The 22,226-nt window shown below is 35.7% G+C and overlaps 1 protein-coding gene across 7 annotated transcripts in view; it reads right to left on the bottom strand.

Moving 5' to 3' along the window:
- CREB1 (cAMP responsive element binding protein 1) overlaps positions 1-22,226 on the bottom strand; it is a 74,941-nt gene that overhangs the window by 24,024 nt on the left and 28,691 nt on the right. For 4 of the 7 annotated variants that reach the window (XR_010135872.1, XM_063712588.1, XM_054548830.2 and 1 more), the window contains 6 exon segments: positions 19,108-19,254; positions 18,321-18,362; positions 11,914-12,014; positions 9,144-9,286; positions 3,998-4,180; positions 1,809-1,959 (listed from right to left, as the gene is read on the bottom strand). Coding sequence is in view for 6 of the 7 variants with exons in the window: in XM_063712588.1 (XP_063568658.1) it covers positions 1,809-1,959; positions 3,998-4,180; positions 9,144-9,286; positions 11,914-12,014; positions 18,321-18,362; positions 19,108-19,254 (767 nt within the window). In the remaining variant the exon portion in view is untranslated. 7 annotated transcript variants of the gene reach the window in all.

Below are 22,226 nucleotides of genomic sequence, written 5' to 3'. Positions count from 1 at the left end.
GAAACGTTTTATTCCACAGAGCCAAACTACATAGACAATAAACAGAAGTCCTTCTGTTGTTTTTTATAATCAAAAGGATTTATTTTTTGATTCTGCTCCTATGTTTGCTTAGAACTGTTTTCTTTAGTAAGCAGTGTTGTCTTAAATATTACTATTCAGCCTTTGCTTGAGACTTCTTGATCAGACTTGCTTCTAATTTTAAGTTAAAGGTTTCCTTATAAAGATTTTTAAAAACTGAAAATATTTTAATTTTTATTTAGATTTTAATTTATATTTTAAAATATATTTGAATTATGAATGCAGCTTTTATGCTTCTCTTTAGTAAAACTTAGATACTCAAAATCACAGATGGATGGAGCACAAATAAAAGTCACTTGAGAGCTGGGCACCATAGCTCATGCCTGTAATCCCAGCACTTTGGAAGGCCGAGGAGGGTGGATCACAAGGTCAAGAGTTCGAGACCAGCCTGGCCAAAATGGTGAAATCATGTCTCTACTAATACAAAAATTAGCCAGGTGTGGTGGTAGGCGCCTATAATCCCAGCTACTCAGGAGGTTGAGGCAGGAGAATCGCTTGAACCCAGGAGGTAGAGGCTGCAGTGAGCTGAGATTGCACCATTGCACTCCTGCCCGGGTGACAGAGCAAGACTTCGTCTCGGGAGGAAAAAAAAAATGTCACTTGGTTTGTTTCCAACTCTTTTTCTAATATCCCAGAAAAATCTCTGCCATTTCTCAGAGTTTAGATATAATTTACTAACATTGTGACAGCTAAGAATATTTTAGGAACAAAAAAGCTGATCTGAGCTGTAAGTGAAATTGCACACACACACAAACCCATTTCAACAGAGCACTACAGTTACAAAGTGCTTTCAAAGGAATTCTCTTACTTGACTCTTAAAACAATACTTTGGGTGTGTGCTGGAATCCCGTTTTACAAAACTGAGGTACAGGAGGTTACTATCTTCTCCCAAAATGGAGGGATAGGGCTAGGACTTGGAAGCCCTGCTTCTTTCACTTTATCAGTGTTTGAAGTATCCTGGGATGAACAGTGAGATACTTTCACCAATTTCAAACTTTTTAAACCTTTACATACCCTTATTTTCATTTTCTTCTGTTTGTCTCGGTCACTTCTATATGAAAGTTCTAAATTAATATTTAGTAACTTATTTTTATTGTTTTTGATGGCAAAATCATTTACAGCAATAAAGTTACTTTCTGAGAATTGCTTTACCAGCATTTCACAGATTTTGAATGTAGTATTTTTTGAAGACTATATTTTAAGATTTTTGTCCGTAACATGGTATTCTTAGAATTAACATATTTTTGAAGAATCTTTAGGTGTTAAAATGTTATTATTTTGAGTAAAGATATTATTCATTAAAACATGAACTGGCCACCATACATTTACTTTATATCAAGTAAATTTAATATAGATAAAATTTAACACACAGTTAATATACATATATGAAACTCTTGATCTTCTTGAACAATACTATACATGAAAAGAAACCATTTTTAAATAACCTGGCTAACTGGTTGGAGTGCAAACATAGGAAAGTTGTGCACTAAATCTCCTGTGGGGAAACTGCATGAAAGAAAACTACTCCATGATCAAAGATTGACCCATAATCATATAGCTATCTTATAAGTGCAGCTTATTAAATAAAGAAAATTTAGCAAGATCCATTAATTCTGCTGGAAAAAAAAAATCCAATGCAAAGATCCTATTACCAGTAGATGTAAAGATACACATCCAGCAGAATGTGAAGACACAACCCACAACAATCTAAGTAAATGCAGTATTTGTACCTGTTCTTCATTAGACGGACCTCTCTCTTTCGTGCTGCTTCTTCAGCAGGCTGTGTAGGAAGTGCTGGGGAGGATGCCATAACAACTCCAGGGGCAATAGTGCTAGTGGGTGCTGTGCGAATCTGGTATGTTTGTACGTCTCCAGAGGCAGCTGAAAAAAAGAGTGAGCATGGTGTAAGACAGAAACACTGCAACTTGATTCAATTATGTGTATCAATCATCAATCTAAGCATGTATTTTGGAATAAAAGGGAAACAAAAAAGAAAAGATGATTCTGGCTAAAGTGTTGAAAGAATCAGCACTCTTTGTGCCACTACTAAGAAATAATTCCCAATGTAATGTATTTATTACAGTAACCTATGTCCGCTGGATCTTACGTTTTTCATTTGAATGCAGTTCTATTCTGTTAACATGCTTACCAACCTTAAGTCTAAAAGGTAAGTGGGGCACAGCTTGGATGATCTTCCTAGATAGAGTATAGTCCTCAATGTCTTCCTTTGATATTGGTAAATTCATATTAAAAAATTTCAAGTAGACTCTTGCCACGACATAAAAACGACCATGATTTTTCATAAAATAGCAAAATGAAAAAGAAAATAAAGCATTATGGTCAACTATTATAAATTTTGAATTAAAACAAAACTAAAAGTATGAAAAAGTGTATCACTTGATGCCAATTATATTATTTGAATACATATTGTTTTAATGTAAATGATAATGGCTAAATAAACTCAAGTTTTATTTTTCTAACTGATTCACCATTTGTAAAAACAAACACAATCACTATTTGTCAAACTGCTTCTAAAAACAGCGTAATATGCTCTCCTAAGAATAAGGAACCTAATGTTACTTAAAAAAATTGGAAGGTCTTTATAAAATTATTCATATTATTAATATCAATTAAAATGTATGGTTTGAGTGGAAAAGATTTATATACTAAACATGTTACCATCTTCAAACTGACGTTCAGAATTCAAATTCACTGACATCCTGCTTTACAATTTTTGAGTACCTGCATGTAAAGTGAAAAGGTGTTTTACTCTCATCAATAAGCAAAATAGTATCTTTTTCAAATACTCGTTTAATAACAGAATATATTCTGTAAACATTAGGGCTCTTTAAATAAGTTATGACTCTCTCCAGTTGGTGTTTCAGGATTATTCAATTATCCATGGTGAAAGGATACAACTGTCATTACCTAACACAGGCAAAATGCATTATTATTTATAAAAATATTTTCAGAAACAAATTTATTATTATTTCCTCGATCAGCAAATTTCTAACCTGGCATTAACTATATTCTTGAAATATCCAAACGAATCCAAAAAAAAATGGTTAACTGCTATCCATAAAGATTCCTGAAATAAACAGAAAAAAAAACCTAAAAAAAAAACCAAAAAACCAAAAAAGCAACTTCTATAATTTGTCAAGAATTTAACAACTACTTTTTCTCTAAAGAGCAGCAGATTTGCATATTGGTATAAGATCTTGTGGAATATAATGTTTTCATTTGAAACAAAAACTGGGTCAAGTGCAGAGGTATCCCAACACTTTGGGAGCCCGAGAAAGGAGGATTGCTTGAGGCCCGGAGTTTAAGACTAGCCTGGGCAACACAGTGAGACCATGTCTCTAGAAAATAATAATAATAATAATAAAAACTGATGATCTCAGAAGATTTAAATTTCTTTTGGAAAAAAAAAAAAAAAAGCAGAGAAACGGAATCCTGAACTTCTGAAGATTGTTTCCAGAGATTCAGTGCAACTCTTATTTTACAGATGAAAAAACAAAACAAAAACAACAACAACAAAAAACAAAACACTTTTCTGAGGCTCAGAGCAGCTGACTTTTACTCAAGGCCTCATAGCAGATCCATGCAGTAGATATAGAATCCATCTTTTCTAACTTCTGATTTCCTGGTCTTTCCTTCTAACCTATCCTGTTTCTTCTACCCCAAAAGATGTTAAAGATAGATGCAATATTTTTAAAACTGAAAATAGTTGTTTTTATGCCATGACATTTTGGTCCAATTGGAATAATGGAAGAGTTCATGGAAAATACTATCTATACTGAAGAAATGTTAACTACATTTGAATGGTGCTTTGCAATATGATACTTACTTTTTCTGTGAGTTTATAAAATTTTAGTATTTTGAAGAATTTACCACACCTGTGAATTCTGAATTCCCTTACCTTGAACAACAACTTGGTTGCTGGGCACTAAGATCTGCTGTCCATCAGTGGTCTGTGCATACTGTAGAATGGTAGTACCCGGCTGAGTGGCAGCTGCATTGGTCATGGTTAATGTTTGCAGGCCCTGTACCCCATCGGTACCATTGTTAGCCAGTTGTATTGCTCCTCCCTGGGTAATGGCAACTAAAAGCCAATGGATTTTATTGTTACAAGTTTAATACCATATAAGACTTTTAAAACATTACATCCAATGTAGAATAATTTGTAAAATAATCTAGGAGAAGTTACAGCAAATAACATCACCAAGAAGGGTCTGATATATTCAAGTAACTTGCTCCTCAGGAAACTCATATTCAACTTCTACAACAGAAATGCACTCTATGAACTGCATTCTAATTTATTATAATAAATGCCTGTTAACAATTTTTTTAAGTGGAAAAATGTTAAATTCCTTCTGAAGTTATTTGGTTCTGAAGAGGTTCCACTCTGTGATCCTTTCTTTTATTTTAGCATTAACTGCATAATATATTAATACTTGTCCCACTAGTAAATAAATTTCTGGAGAGTAGGAATTTTCTTATATACTTTCATACACTTAGCACAGTGGCAGCCATGAAATAGGCACCCAATAAATGGTTGTTTTAACATATAACTAATAAAGCAGTTCATCAGTGCATTCTATTCCCTAACTCTTTTAGAAATTCTTTAATGGTACCTAATCCGCTCAATGAAACAACTGAAATATCCTATGGAACTTAATTATCAACAGTCTGTCATGGAATTTTAAAATCAGAGCTCAAGATCATCATTTAGAAAAAAAACTTTTACTGTCATTTCTAAATTATTTAATACATATCCAAGCATTCTCATATAGAACCCTTTGTTGTTTATGCCCTAATTAGCCACACCTGCCATTCATTTGTTAAACAATAAATCAGTCAACTTTTGCTCATACTAGTAGATATTTCACTTTATGAAAAACTAAATCACCTTTATGCTACAGTACATAGAAAAATTTAATTTAAAAATTAGATGATTTATTTGGAAAAAGCATTTTTTAGATAGGTGGCAATATCCTCTCTAGACAATTCTCCCTGTAGGGGTCAAGCTTTTCAGAAAGAGAAGGACCAAAAATCACAATATCACATATAAAACTGCAAAACTGATTTTAACTGAGTAAGAAAAAAGTAAACAATGCAGGAAAGTCAACATGTCTGATTAAGCATGTTACTGTCCATTACAAGGGAATTAGTTTGGGATCAGTTATCCACCAGCTATGGGAAATCATAACATCCTGAGCCATCTGTACATGGAAAATTGATTACTGCCCCATCAAGAAGTAAGAAGAGTTAATGGCTACAGTGTGATTAGTTCAGCAAAATGACACTTGTGAAAATTAAGATGCTGGCATATACACTGGATCTAGTTTAGCTAATCCCAGAAGTTTTACTTATCTTAGGCAGGGAGAAAAATGAGTAAGAACTATTCTAAGATTAATTTTGCATGATTACTTGAAAGAATCAGAAGGTTAACAGAAACAAATCACAATTTCTCATTTAGAGTTAATGAGTGAATTCTACTGTATTTAACATACCACTTTCTTCTTGGCTACAGAGCAGTGAACTCAAGGTGGGAAGAAGAAAGAAATAGTAAACCATATATGACAAGACTGGGTTGTAGTTTGAGTTCCATCACTGAACAGTTTTTTGTTTTCATTTTTTTCTTTTGAGACAGGGTCTTGTTCTGTCTTCCAGGCTGGAGTGCAGTGGCAAGATCACAGCTCACTGTAGCCTCCAACTGGTAGGCTCAAGTGATCCTCCTGCCTCAGCCTCCCAAGTAGCTAGCACAGGACATCAGTCCCTACTAATTTTCTAAAAACATTTTTTTGTAGAGAGTTTTGCTATGTTGCCCAGGCTGATCTTGAACTCCTGGCCTCAAGCAGTCCTCCCACTTTGGCCTCCCCAAGTGTTGGGATCACAGACGTGAGCCACTGTGCCCAGCCATCACTAAACTGTTATTTGATTCTGTTATCTGTTCTCTAAAAACAAAAGCATCTGGGTTCTAGCCACTAAGTACAATTGTTGTAAATATCAAATGAGGTCATGTATATGAAAATACTTTGGAAACTGAAGTCTAATCCTACTGAACACAGTTTTTCTCTATAATATTTACGTATATACACTTTATTATTCCAAAAAGATTTGAGATAGCTTTCAATATAACACAATTCATTAAAACAAAAATAAAAAGATAGAAGTCGAGTAACGGATGTATCCTTAGTTATATAAAACAATTGTAGAAGAAAATCTAGACTAAGAAAAGAATACAATTAAACAGAAAGTTAGCTAAGAATCAGAGTGGCCAGAATAAAGAGGGAAACATCATGAGTCATAGTTTTATTTAGTGAAACAAAAAAATTCAAGTTCAAAATGACAGATACACATTTTCTATCTAAGAGCAGAATCACTAATAAGATTCTACTATCTGGGACACTGAACTAAGTAACAGATAAATCTAGTAACAGCATGAATTTAATAAAATAACCAATTTAAGGAAGGAGTGGAAATTCATGCCTCCACCTGGAAGGGTACTTGCGGAGGATATGCTTTAATTTGATAATTCCACTCTTTTTTTTTTTTTTGAGATGGAGTCTCACTGTCACCCAGGCAGGAATGCAGTGGCCTGATCTTGGCTCACTGCAGGCTCCACCCCCCGGGTTCACACCATTCTCCTGCCTCAGCCTCCAAAGTAGCTGGGACTACAGGTGCCCGCCACCTTGCCTGGCTAATTTTTTGTATTTTTAGTAGAGACGGGGTTTCACCATGTTAGCCAGGATGGTCGATAATTCCACTCTTAGGATATTTATATAGCACTGTTTGAAACAATAGAAATGTCCTAAATGTTCATCAGCAGGAGAATGTTTAAATAAGTGCTGTATTTACACAGTGAAACACAATGCAGCTATTAAACAAAATATATAACTATGTGTGTTTATATATCTATGGTGAATTCTGACAACAATATGTTCATTTTATAAGTTAAGAAATATAAATGTTGCTGTATATGTATTTATTATATTGCTCTTAATGAAAATCAAGAATATAATGTTAAATCAGTTCCATCAAAGCCATGTGTGCATATACAGAGAGGACACAGGATAAAAATAATGAACAAAGCTTTAAAAATTTCAAAGTATTAATCTCTCTCTTTTTTTTTTTTTTTTTGAGACAGTATCTTGCTCTGTCACTCAGGCTGTAGTGCAGTGGTGTGATCTCAGCTCACTGCAAGCTCCGCCTCCTGGGTTCAAGCAATTCTCCTGTCTCAGCCTCCCGAGTAGCTGGGATTACAGGTGTCCGCCACCATGCCCGGCTAACTTTTGTATTTTTAGTGGAGGTAGGGTTTCACCATGTTGGGCAGGCTGGTCTTGAACTCCTGACCTCGTCGTGATCCACCACCTTGGCCTCCCAACATGCTGGGATTACAGGCGAGAGCCACAGCGCCTGGCTCAATCTCTTAAAACTAGCAATTTTCAGCTGCTGGAGGAGACGAGTGTACCAAATTAAACATCTATGGGGGCGCTGGTACTTCTCTAACCTTTATTTCCCCTTTTTAGATTCTGATAGGCCTCTTTCCTAAAGAGCATGCTTCCTAGTTCAAGTGAGAATCTCTGTAACAGTGAATCTGTTACTGACAGGAGTATGTTGTATCCCTCAGGTATGCTGAAGTAGGGGAAAAATAAAGATCATGTATCAATGTCTTCAAATATACATCTTGAATAACTAAAAGCATCTGGTATGAGACTTCAACTGATAATACACACACACGTACAGAGTTGTAGGTAAAGAGTTGTACTTTATATCTGCCACAAAGATCTTAAGAAGAAAAAACATGACTAAGCTAATTGAGCATAGTGGATAAAAAGCTTAGTCAAAAATGCCTTCCTTCTACTTAGTGTCAAAAGTTTCAGCCTTGGCAGAGTTAAAAAGTTTGCTACTTGAGAACTTGTCTTTAATACAGTTGGGAATGCAAATTAGAGTTATGCAAAACAAAGCTGAACCGGAACTAAAAAATAACATGGGGGTCAAACTTTCATGCATATTTCTTAATTTTATAAATAGGGATGGGGTCTTAAACTCCTGGATGGCTCAAGTGATCTTTCCACTTTGGCCTCCCAAAGTGCTGGGAATACAGGCATGAGCCACTGTGCCTGGCCTCAAACTTTTATGCATATTTCTGATACAGATTCCCTCAGGGATTAGGAAACTATCTCAGTAAAGAAGTTTCAATGTGTACATTTAATTTGAAACTAAGGTGGGTGGGGAAAAGGATATAAATGGGCAGCACTGGGTTTAATATATAAATCCAAATTTAAAAAATCACTGAATGAATAAAGCACTTTGAGAGGCAAAAAAAAAAAAAAAAAAAGGGAAAGAGAAAAAAGTACCATTCACACAAATACCATTCAAACAAATTTTGTTTGATTTTAGATCAAACAAAATAAAATTCAAAAGTGCCTTATAACAGATTTTGGTGAAAGATAAGAAGACAGACCTAAGTGCCAGACAGAGACATCATAGAAATGAAAACTTTTAAATAATTTTGTAAGAGCAATTTTTGCTTTATGTGGGCCAAAAAGTATATTACTATCTTTCATATGAAAAGGAATAATTGAATGTGCTGACTCAACCAAGCCACGCTTATCCCCACTTGAAACATTATTAAATACGAAGATATTAAAATGCTACTTTCAGAAGGCAAGAAAAACTATTAAAATGAATACCGAGATATATTCAAGGAATGATTTTTTTTAATCTAAAAAACTCATGTTCTCTCAACACATATGAGGCCTCAAACCTAGGGTCTCAATTAGTGGTTCAAAAACTTCAGACTTTTCATGCATCTGCACAAAACAAAAGGACATCTAAAAGGCTTATATACTTGACTAATCCTAACTAAAACTCTCTGAAGAAAAGAAAATACTACCATTACAGACCTTTGCATAGTGAAGAGTAAAGGAAATATAATAATGGCAGCAAAACTGAGAAGACTTGGCACTTATATGGTTTCTCTGAAGAGAATGCAACTATTAGCTTTTCTCTTCACTTTTTTCTCCTCACAATAGAAATAGAAATTGTCTATTACTCACTATACTGTCCACTGCTAGTTTGGTAAATTGGAGTTGGCACCGTTACAGTGGTGATGGCAGGCGCTGAAGTCTCCTCTTCAGACTTCTCTTCTTCAATCCTTGGCACTCCTGGTGCATCAGAAGATAAGTCATTCAAAATTTTCCTACAAAATTAGAAAACTAGAATAATTAAAAATATAAGTAAAGTTTACTGGCTAAATACAGTTAAAGATGAGAAAACTGACAGAAAGCTGCTAGTGCTTAGGACAGAAGGTTTTTTTTTTTTTTGAGACGGAGTCTTGCTCTGTCGCCCAGGCTGGAGTGCAGTGGTGCGATCTTGGTTCACTGCAACCTCCGCCTCCCGGGTTCAAGCAATTCTCCTGCAACAGCCTCCAGAGTAGCTGGGACTATAGGCGCCCGCCACCACGCCTGGCTAATTTTTTTGGTATTTTTAGTAGACGGGGTTTCACCATGTTGGCCAGGATGGTCTCGAACTCCTGACCTCAGGTGATCCACCCGCCTTGGCCTCCCGAAGTGCTGGGATTACAGGTGTGAGCCACCACACCCAGCCAGCAGAAGTTTAAAATATATAAATTACATGAATAAACTCTTCATCGGTCAGGGATTGATCTAGATGTCAAAAGGAACCCAAATATGTACAAAAAAAAAAAAGATGTATTATCTTTAACCTCAATGTAAGGAAGGGTGCAATTAAGGGTAATAATAAGACTGACTACATTAAAAAAAATCTTTTGCATCTCAAAGAACACACACACAAAGTCGGAAAGTAAAAAGTCAACGATCAACTAAAGGGAAAAAAGATCAAAACCTGATTTTTAAATTCTCACTTCTCAGATTGGGAAACATAAAAAAGTGTAACAAAATCTGTTAGCAAAGTTACAAAAAAAAAAAGAAAAAAAAAACAAAACAACAACAACAAAAAAACCACCACACTCTCATACATTGCTGCTGGGAGTATAAAATTGGCACAACCCCAATATAAGGAATTGTTGATATTTAAGGAAATACAGGTGTTCGTGCCTCAATCCCATTTCCAGGAATTCACCCCAATTCCAACAATATGAAAATAAACTTGCTTAAGATTATTCCCATTGGCACTGTTTGTAACTGCAAAATACTGGAGACATATATCCAAGGTCTAAAATCAAAAAACAAATAAAAAGGAAAAAAAACACTGGAAACAATCTATATGCCTATATACAGGCGAGTGGTTGAATAAACTATGGTACATCCAAATAATGGATACAGCATATCTTTTGTGGAAGTAAAAAAAGGGAAATAAGAAAACGGACATGTATCTGCTCATTTGTTCAAGAAAAAAAATCAGGATAGATAAACCAGAGTAATGGTTTTAGCTATTTACTGGGGATGAGTAGGAAAGAAATGAAAACGACAGAAGGAATGGGGAGGCACTACTGAGTATACCTTTTTTGTGCAATTCTGACTTTTGGTACAGTGTTAAATGTTTCACTTACTAAAAAAAAAAAATAAAGATCAACAAGGATGGGTGGAGAAACTCTAAAATGGAACCCAAAAACAAAGGAACCATACCATATTTCAAATGAATAACATAATCACACTGAAAGGTGGGAAAAAACCCCTAAAAACCCTAACCCAAGTAATTTTTGATATCTTAAATTTGTAACAAACTAGTTATAAACTCTGTCCCTTTATGCTGTTATTATCAAAAATGACATCTTCATATATCATGTGCTTATTCACATAAATTTATAGTTATTGTTCTATGCCTTTGTCTTTCCAATCACTTATGAAAAAAAGGAGTCACAAACCAAAACTATAATAATCCTGGCTTTTGTATTTACCTGTGTAATTACTTTACTAGTAGTATTTGGTTGGATCTGCTTCAGGATCAAATGTGTTATATACTAACAGGAGACATACTTCAAAGTTAAAATCTAACACTAGCTATACTTAAATTATGAATACAAATACATATAACATAAACTGGTAACATAAAATTTCTTAGACCTCAAAATCAATTTATTGCTAGTCACTTAGGATTCTTAATTTAATTGTAAGGACAGAGAAAAGGGTTAGTTTAATAGCCAAGCGGGGGGAAAAACCATCCCTTTGAAAAACAGGAATATATAAAAAATAATTTACACTAACAAGGAAGATAATTATGAGTCTGAAGTTTCTTCAACGCTGAAGTAAACTTATCAAGATTTATGGAACTGCCCTTCCTGAAGATATTTAATGTGGAGCTAATTTTTACATTAAAAAATGGTTTTGGTTCCCCTTGGAGGCAAGGCATGGACTAGGCAACATCTATAACTGAACATAAAAATTACAGTAAGCTACCGCTAAAATTAGGGGATGTTAGTAAAGCATCTCCCTGAGACAATTATTAAATTAATAGCTATCTGTTAAGTACCATGGCATAAAAAATGGTTTGCAATGTGTTACTAAGTAGATAAATAACGGAGCCTCGGAGTTGGCTTATAACTAAAAAATGCTATAACCTTATCAACTGTATTCCAAACTTTTAACAGAAAGACAGCCAGCACAGTCTACAGAAACAGAAACAGAAAAAAAAAAAAAAAAAAAAAAAGGACTGGTGAGAGTAACAAAGTGCTCTTCTTATTCTGTAGGATAAGCTTCCACTTTATTTGAGACAAATAACTCAAGATGAAGAAAAGTAATCTATAAGGAACTGACTTGAGCAACTAACTGGTCTTCTGACATCTCTTTATCTGCAACTACCTAAGACTTCCTCCACATCTTTGATTCTAAATATTAAATTCCATACCTGTAGGAAGGCCTCCTTGAAAGAATTTCCCTTCGCTTTTGGGAATCAGTTACACTATCCACTGACTCCTGTGAATCTTCACTTTCTGCAATAGTTGAAATCTGAAAATAAAGAAAAACTTCATATTGATAATCAAATTTAGTTCCTATAAAATTTTTATTAAACAGTCAAATACAAAAAGTCATATATAAACTTTATACATGCTTCAGTAGAAAAAAATCAGTTCTTATGGGAGACAACCAAACCAATCACTCTCCCCCCTTCCCTTTACTTACCCTATAAACTAAGATGAAGTTAGAGAACCTGAAATAGTTGCAGTTTAATTTTTTTTTCAGGACTCCATGTAATCAATCCTAAATGCATCAGTATTACTTACCAGTTTTTTCTTACATTTGTTGGAACAAAACTACCAACTAAAATAAGGTTTCTGATATAAGGGATAAAATGGATGGCTAAATATTTGGTCCTAAGTCTATATAGTGACTATACCAATATTATTCTTTAACTGTATAAACACTTATGAATATATTTACAGTTGTACAGTAAGACTGGCGATCCATCATCACATCCCTGACAGTTGTTCCTAGCAAGTTAGGAAAAACTCCTAACATGTTTCAAAGTTAGCATTCCATAATCACTTTAAAGTAAAAATTCAAGGTAAAGAACTATGCTTTTCTGATAAGAATACCTAGACTGAAAAGTAATGAAGATAAGTGAATAAAAATTTTACATGGGATATTAATGATAGAAACTAGAATCTACAGATGCCTATGTGCCAGGTGTTATGCTAATGCATTTACATATACTATATTACTTAATACTCACAGTAATGTAGGCGCCAGATGGGTACTATACTATTATATCCATTCCATAGATGGAAGAACTAAGGCACAAAGAAGTAACTCACCCGAGTCACAAAGCTAGGAAGTAGTGGAGCCACTGTCAATATTTAGTACCTCCATTTTAGACGTCCTTACCAGCATCAAAATCCTGGTGATTCCAGTCACAAACCAGACTGTTCTAGTCTCAAACCAGGTTTGTCAGAAGCAGCAACCAGTGGCATTTTCACACCTTTTCTAGACTAGAAGAGTTCACTTACCTAAGTATGCTTGATTGTCAAATTTATACTGCCCAAGTTTCTCTAATCAGCAGAAATGTTATGCTCTTTCCTGAACTAGGGGCACGTTATGCAGTTAGAGTAAGAATTATACTTAACCAAGACAAAAGGGTCTATGTAGGTCAGCTCCACGTCAAAACGTATGGCAATGGCAGTAAGAAAACATATTCAGAGGTACTTGAGAAATTCCAAGCGTACTCTATGTGTGGTCTGAGCCTAACAGTTCTCCCAAGTAGGCATTCATTTTACAGGGCTTTGTGATATGCATGCTCCTTTAAAAATGAAACCAGGTAAAGCTAGTAACTTGTAGTAAAATATATTTATAATGAAGTAATCTGCCCCATCCAAACACTTTAAAGTCTAAGTACAGTCTGAAAAAATCAACAGGCAACATATAATGAATTCACAAATGACAGATAAAAAGATGAGTAATGCTGAATTTAGTCTGTGATTCTCAGCAGAATAATAATGCTGTAATTACTGCCAAAGAAGCACACAGAAAAGTTTCACGTTAATCAGTAGCTGCTGTAACTAGCCCACACACGAGTCTCTGCACAAACTTTCTCACATACAGGAGATCAGGAGCTATGAAAAGGCCTAAGGAAAGGATCAGAAATTCAAGGAATAACAAGACTGAACTCAAAGTTGATAGTACTGTGACAAGTGTTGTTTCCCTTCATTAATACTCCACTCAGAATTCACTTAGCTCCTCTGCGGCTCTTTCTGTGTCCACTGCTTGACTCTCATATGCCCCATCCTTACGTGCTTCTCTTAAGGACATATAGTGATTAAGGAACACCCCCCTTCCAAGTTGGAACTCATTAAAACAACAACATTAAAACATGACATAAAAACTACCCACAGGATAGTTCTGAATTGAAACAAATTAATGTTGTTTTTAAATCTGCGTCCTTTTTTTTTTTCTAACTCTGGATCTATGACCCTTAATGAAAAAAAAAAAAAAGGTTGCCTTTCTCTGACCTGTAAGATTTTGTCAATTCACACAGAAGGAATTAACTTATCACTATTTAGTGCTTGCAACTTTGTAAATGTAAAGAGAATTCAGACCACTGAAATAAACACAATACTTCTTCTTTGGGAATACCATCCGAAGAGAAGTAAGCCATGAAGCTAATTCCTATGGAGTCCCTATCTACCACTTAATCAATAATAAAAATACTGCCACAGAATATACCAAGCCAAGAATGAAGTTTAATGTAAACTATGGACTCTGGGTAATTATGATGTGTTAATGTAGGGTCATCAAATTATAACATAAATGTACCGGTCTAGGGGGGGATGTTAAGAACAGGGGAAGCTATCCACGGAGTTGGGGAGGGAGTATACAGGTAATCTCTGTAGCTTCCTCTCAATTTTGCTGTGAACCTAAAACTGATATTTAAAAAAAAAATCATACTGGACCCACATAACTGAGATCAATAAAAATCATGTCAAAAATCTGTTTTATAAATAACAGAATAAAAACATACATATGAAAAATTATATCCCAATTATAAACATCACATATCATCATCACATTCCAATGATGGAACCCCTTCCTTTTATTCTCATCTCCTATCACTTATTAACTTCTTTCTGAATTCCTTAAATAGGTCTTTAATTTTGGCCACTTGTAAGTCAAGAAATTTTCAAAAAGCTAAACTACCACTTGTAGATATAAAGTTTTAGGTCTGTATTTCTCAACTTTGGTTTATTTAAAACCCATACTACCTGTTTATATTGGAAAGGTGGAGGACTCCATTTTGATTATTTGAAATTTTAAAATAAACTATAAAGTAACTAGAACCAATCAAAACAATGGTAATATTCGATGTTTCCTAAACCTATATATGGTCCTTTGGAAACTTAAGTACTATCCCTCGGTAGAGTTGAGACTCATGGTTTGGATATAGTTTTTTTGTTTTTTTTTTAAGAGACAGGATCTCATTCACTCACCGAGGCTGGAGTGCAGTGGTGCGATCACAGCCCACTGCAGCCTCAAACTCATGGGCTCAAGGGATCCTCCAGACTCGACCTCCTGAGTAGCTGGGATTGCAGGCATGCACTACCACTCCCAGCTAATTTTTAATTTTTTTGTACAGATAGGGTCTTGCTATGTTGCCCAGGCTGGTCTTGAACTCCTGGCTTTAAGCAATCCTCCTGCCTGGGCTAGGATTATAGGCCACTGCACCTGGTCTTAGATACACTGTTTTACTCATTTGATCAAGAAGCTTACTGAAAGTCTAGATTAATGATTTTCCAACTCTTTTGATCTGCGTGTATCTCTTATAAATAAGAAAAATTTTACACAGGCATACATTTTTCTTATTCCTAAATTTTAAGTATTCGTATTATAAAACAAGAGTTCTTAAAGAGATAGGATAAGCATAGATATTAAAAATTTATACATTTCTTCCAGATAAATAATGTTATTTTTCAGGATAGTGAGAATGACATGATTTAATATGCTTCATTAAAAAATCATTTTAACACTTTTATTTTTTGAGACAGAGTCTCACTCTGTCACTCAGGCTGGAGCACTGCAGCATGATTTTGGTTCACCGCAACCTCCGTCTCCAGGGTTCAAGCAATTCTTGTGCCTCAGCCTCCCCAGTAGCTGGGACTATAGGCGCCTACCACCACGCCTGGCTAATTTTTGCATTTTTAGTAGAGATGGCGTTTTGCCATGTTGGCCAGGCTGGTCTGGAACTCCTGAGCTCAAGTGATCCGCCCGCCTCAGCCTCCCAAAGTGCTGGGATTACAGGCATGAGCCACGGAGTCTGACCTCATTTAACACTTTATAACAGTCATTTAGAAGTCAGATTCTAAGCTTGGGTTTTCTGAAATGTGATTTAACAACTGCTGGCATTGAAAAAGAAAACTTCATGTAGATAACAAAACTAGGTGCATTTGAGGTATGCTTACTAAATAATCATTTTCATTTGCATCTACCAATTATGTAAGCTTTCAATGAGATTTATCTAGTTTATTATTTTCATCTCCCTGGCTCTAAGTCAGTTTATTCCATGTTAATTGGAAGGGGTTACAATTTTGTATTTTTAACAAATAAGTTCAATACCTGCTGAAACTCCGGAAGACTCCTGAACAATTTACAAAGTTCTATTCCTAGGGTTTTAAAGTACGTAGATTTGACATTTTAAAGGAGACAAATTTACGTTGTAAATTGCATCTCCAATCACTTCCCTCCTCACTTACTCTATTCCAGCCACACCCTTCTGTTATTCCTTGATATCCCAAGTATACCCTTACTTCCAAACCTTTGGATCTGCATGCCTTAGCCTCCTTCATTGCCTTCTGGTCTGTGCTGTGCTCCCTGAGCACATTACATAAAGTAGAACACCCTTCCCTCCACATCATTCTCCATCCCTTTCTCCTGGCTTTATTCATCTCTCTCGTTAATTCTCCTCACCTGACACAATTTATTTTTTTCATAGTCTGTCTCTTTTCATTAAAATGTGATCTTCTTGAGAACAGAGAAGTATTATTTGCTCATTGCTGTCTTTTATAGCAACTAGAACACTGACACAGCATGTCACCAATAAACATTTGTTGTAGGAATGAATGATAATTTAAAGTAATAATCTATTCTCACATCAAGAGAACTGTACCTTGTATATTTTGGAAACTTTATTCTGGAATATTAATGAGGTCTCCCATCTAGAAGATCCTCTCCTTGTTTGATCATCTCTTTTGATATAAACTATTTCCTAGTTGTTAACACTAATCACCATTAACTGGCTAAGATAACTATTAAAATAGATACTCTATAGTTTAGGCCTTTTAAAGAAAAAAATATTATATTTCTATCTCTATTTGTAGAATCCAGGGTTCAATAAGTCCAACTTAACTTTTATAAATACACACTCTTAAATTAGAAGTACAGCTCACCTTAATGGACCTTAATGGAAAAATGTGTTCCTTAAAGATGAATACAAGCACATTAAAAAAAAAAGAATATTTCTACACTTAATGGCCATAAAATCTTCATGTCCAAATTATGTTGCCCCAGAATAATGATTAAAATCAAGAATACGATCAACAGTAACACATATTACAATAAAAAACAGTACTCTTAGCAAATTTTGTGGCTGTAACTTAAGTAATTTTTGTGTTCTTTATAGAAAGATCTTCTATAAGTGAAAAAGAGAAAGGTAGATGTGCCCAAGGCAATTTGACTTCTTAATGTCCAAACTGGGTCTGGAATCTAGGTCTCCTCACTAGCAAATCAAGTTTTCTCACTATCACCAAGAGGAGAATATGGTTAGGGAATTAGTAATGGCACAGTATGGACAATGGTAAGGTAGCACTCAATGGAATAAAAACTAAGGCAAAGGACTATTGCTCAGTCATTGTGATTTCATAGAAATATCAAGTTCTTAGATCTTTACCTGCACAACACTATCTTTTACTTGTTAACAAATGCCATTCCCAGTGTCTTACGGAAATTCATATAACTGATGATTTCACACAAAAACATTACTTCTCCTCCCCCACACTCCCACTTAAGTGTCAAAGCGAACCAAAAGCACAAAGACAGAATGAAGTAGAGGTGGGTAATAGCAGTTCAATGACTCAATAGTATAAAATGGCTGACAAATTCTACGGAGGACATTTATAGAATGCTTCCAGGACAAAGACAGCACTTCTCCCCTCTACAAATATTAATCAGTTCTGGTTACTATATGTAAAGAAAACATAACAGCGCTCACCCAGAAGAAAACAACCAGGATGGTGAAGAGGAAACAAAGTTATACCATCTAATAAATGGCTAAAGAAAAATAGTTTGTTTAGTCTGGAAATTTTCTTAAAAATAGGAAGGGTGCGGGGGATGGGGAAGAGGAAGCAGTCCAATAGAACAGGAATTAAGACTTGCTAATCTAGTTTCCGAGAATAGAACCTGTGTTTACCCGGGATCACTAGGTAAAAGTTTTAGGAAGATATATTTTGGATCATCACAGGGAAGAATATTTTAGCAATCACTCCTAATTGTAAACACGTTACCTCAGGAGATTGAGCTTCCTTTCTCTGAAAGTGTTCAAGTAAATGCTGGACTACCATTAGGAAGAGGGGAGAAATGTTAAACAGAATTAAGCAACAGACTAAGGGCTGGGGAGGTAACAAGTATGGCCTAGACCCAGAAGATCTCTGAGGTTTTTGTTCAAGTGTTGAAATTCCATGTTTATAGAGGAAAAGGACAAAGACATAAAGAATAATTTCTCACCTTCCTTTCTAATAATAGTTCTCTCCAAATCTAGGACCTAGGACTCACCTGTGTTCCGGAGAAAAGTCTTTTTAAGTCCTTACAGGAAGACTGTGAAGCAAAAAATATGAAATGGGAGGCTGGGGTTATGGCCTACTTGAATGAACGTTCAAGTCTTTTTTTTCAATAAGCTCAATTGCAATGATCTATACTGCTCTCGATTCCCTACAGTTAAACAGAGTAGTCACCTTCAAAGGTCTACAGTGCCTTTATTACCTGTGGATCAAACCCAAAGGAAAGATCTCTCCAAAGAATTAGATAACATGCATAGTATAATTCCTGACCCTTAAGATGTACCCTCTGAATATATTATTTCAAAGTTACACACTGTAACTGAAAACCCTAAGCACAGCTGATTTTACGAATGCTTTATGTAATTTCTAAGTTCAAATAATATCTTAGGTAAGGTTATTAATTTTTGATCAAGGGTTTATTTTTTCCAATTGCAGATTTAGAAAATTAGTTACTATTTTTGCATCTCAATTTTCCTTAACTGAGGTACTTCAGTCCTACGGTTTCTCCCAAACACTTCCACTTTATCTCATGTACTTCGTTATTTTCCCCAATCAATTCTTTTTCTTCTGCAGCTTAAGAAATTAGTCATTTTCTTTTATGTTTGTTCTTCTGTATATATGTTCCTATACATAAGGTGACTATACAGATGCAGCATATTCCTATACTGTGAATAAAATAAACTGAACTAGATGTGTCCTTATTTTCATAACTAGTGAAAGGAGAGAGATATGGCTATAAACAATAGTTATTAAAATAGATGCAGAACTTTTTATACACATACCTGAACTGTTTGGACTTGTGGAGACTGAATAACTGATGGCTGGGCCGCCTGAATGACTCCATGGACTTGAACTGTCTGCCCATTGGGCAGCTGCACTAGAGTTACGGTGGGAGCAGATGATGTTGCATGAGCTGCTGGCATAGATACCTATGGTGTTGAACACAGAAAAGAATTATCATCCCAGACACTCTATGGCAGTACTCATGTTCAATATGAAATAACTTTTTAGAAGCAAAAACGTGACCTTTTTGCTAGATATGTATTTCACTGATATGAAAGTAATGACTAAATTTAATATTCTTTAAGGAAAAACACTATAAAAAACACCAAAAACTATACCCCTACCCTTTTCAGCTCTTCCCAAGTGACAAAAAATTAAAAACTATTTCCATGTTAGACCAAATATGTAATACAGACTCTCTGAACATGAGATATCACTTTATTTGTATGGCACTTTACATTTTCCCACCTGCTTTCATTTCCAATTTCTGATTTTGCTATTTGAAGAAACTGAAGACTGGGTGATAATGATCTCCATTATAAAAACAGAAATAACCGCTCAATGAGATTAAGTGTTCACCCAAGGCCAACAGATATACTATCCTTGAAGAAACATAAAATTCTAAAGAATATCATATTAAATAAGTCACATTCTAAAATCTAACTGCTCTCAAGCATAAGCAAACCTGACCTACTAAGTCTAGAACTAAGGCAGTTTTAATGAGTCAATATCCAGGTTAAAAGGGTCCTTAAATCATACATGTCTATCAGATGCTATTTATTGCTCCTATGCTTGAACACGTTCAAGGATAGGAATTTTATTTGCTAATTCAGGAAACAGTTATTGGGGACCTATGTTCCAGGAATAATGTTAGAACTGAAACTACAAAAGTGAGAAAGATGGGAGTCTCTGACCTCAAATAAATTATTGGGGGTATGTATCTGAAGGAATGGGGAAAAGAAACACAACACAATTCAGTGTAGTAATGAGGTTTGCTAAAAGAAAAATGGACACACTGAGAATTACTCTACCCAACCTAAGAGAAGGGGAGGCTATCAGGGAAGAATGTGAATTTAAAACAAAAGAAAAAAGTTCGACTTGTCATTATTACTTACAGGGAAGAGTCACAGAATTTCAAGCACAGAGTGGAGTAGTGGCAAAAGCAAAGAGAAACAGCACACATGGCAGAGTGGGATAACCAGCAGCTCAGCACCAATGGTGCACATAAGTGTGTTACTGTATGATGTATGAAGTAGGGAGAGAGAAAACAACAGAGGCAGGTGGGGCTAGATGTGCTAGTCATAAAAAGCCTGTATTATGTCACATCAGAGAAACTGCATTTTATCCTTAGGGTATTGCAGAAGCCACTGAAGGGCCTTTGAACTCCTGAATACCATGGTGATGTTTGCTTTTAGATAGATCACTTTAGGCCGGGCAAGGTGGCTCACGCCTGTAATCCCAGCACTTTGGGAGGCCGAGGTGGGTGGATCACCTGAGGTCCAGAGTTCGAGACCAGCCTGGCCAACGTGGTGAAACCCCATCTCTGCTAAAAATACAAAAAATTAGCTGGGTGTGGTGGCAGGCACCTGTAATCCCAGCTACTTGGGAGGCTGAAGCAGAACTGCTTAAACCCAGGAGGCAGAGGTTGCAGTGAGCCGAGATCGCGCCACTGCACTCCAGCCTGGGCAATAAGAACAAAACTCCATCTAAAAAAAAAAAAAAAATCACTTTAGTGGCAGTGTGGAAGATACATATTTCAGGGGGAAAACTGGTGGTGGGGAGACCAACGAAGAAAGCCCATGCAGTAGTTAAGGAAAGATGATGAAGGCCAAAAAGAGGGCAGTTAGTAGTAGTAGAGATGGGAACGAGGGAAGTGATTTTATGAAAATTTGGAAGCAGTCCAGAAAGGGCTTTCTGAATGGTTAAAAGAGGTGAGAGAGGAATTGCAGATGACCCACGTTTCATGTCTGAAAGAGAATTGGCAGACTGTCCTTAATTGAAAAAGAGAATGCAAGAAGTAAGGATAGGCTTTTGGGTGACTGGGGTTGTAATGGAAGATGATGAAACTAATCTGACATCTGAATTTGTAGAGATGTTTATTTTAGCAGGCAGCGAAATATGTGACTGTGAAGCCTGGGGGAAAGATCCCTATAAAGACAGTCTTTCGCATATAGGTTAAAACCAGGAGCTTCCATCTCTGGATAGTAATAAAGTCCTTACTTATTAATCACTTTCTCTCTGGCCACTATAAGTCTTGCTTAGTTTTATTTGGTTCTCAAAATGTGGTCCATGGAATAGCTTCATTAGAGTCACACAGGATACTCTGTAAAGTCAACTCTAACAGGAATCCAATCATACTTTCCCCTACACTGAAGTTTGAGAACCATAACCTTATTCAGAGTATCTCATCTCAATTCCATATAAATGCTATTCTAATATTTGAAGCAATTACTATGTTCTCTTTCCTGAGTCTTCTCTAGGGAAAATATACCTAGCTAACGCAATGAATAATCCCTTTTCTACACTAATAATTTTATATAATGGCTCCTCTCATTATAAATTTATAAAATACAGATATAAAAAACAAAATAAAAACCCTTTATATTCCTATCACCCACAGCTAATCACTTTTAATATTTTTGTTGTACACCTTCTAGATGTTAAGGCACATGTACATTCAATTTTTATTTTTATTTATTTACTTTTTGAGATGGAGTCTCGCTCTGTCACCCAGGCTGGAGTGCAGTGGTGCGGTCTCGGGTTCATGCCATTCTCCTGCCTCAGCCTCCCGAGCAGCTGGGACTACAGGAGCCCACAACCACACCCAGCTATTTTTTTTGTATTTTTAGTAGAGACGGGCTTCCCTGTGTTAGCCAGGATGGTCTCAATCTCCTGACCTCATGATCCGCCCGCCTCAGCCTCCCAATGTGTGGGATTATAGGTATGAGCCACCACACCCGGCCCATACATTCAATTTTTATAACATGCTATCTTTACTCAGCCAACCTTTCTTTCTCATAAAACCACTGAAAAACATGCTTTACCGTATCAAAAACACAAACTGTTAGAAAATGTAAGTAGGGAGAAAGGAATTCCCAGGATGACACAATACAGCCGA

Source organism: Pongo abelii, chromosome 11, assembly GCF_028885655.2.
Source record: "Pongo abelii isolate AG06213 chromosome 11, NHGRI_mPonAbe1-v2.0_pri, whole genome shotgun sequence".
NCBI lineage: Eukaryota > Metazoa > Chordata > Mammalia > Primates > Hominidae > Pongo > Pongo abelii.
This window is presented reverse-complemented; position numbering and strand designations above follow the sequence as displayed.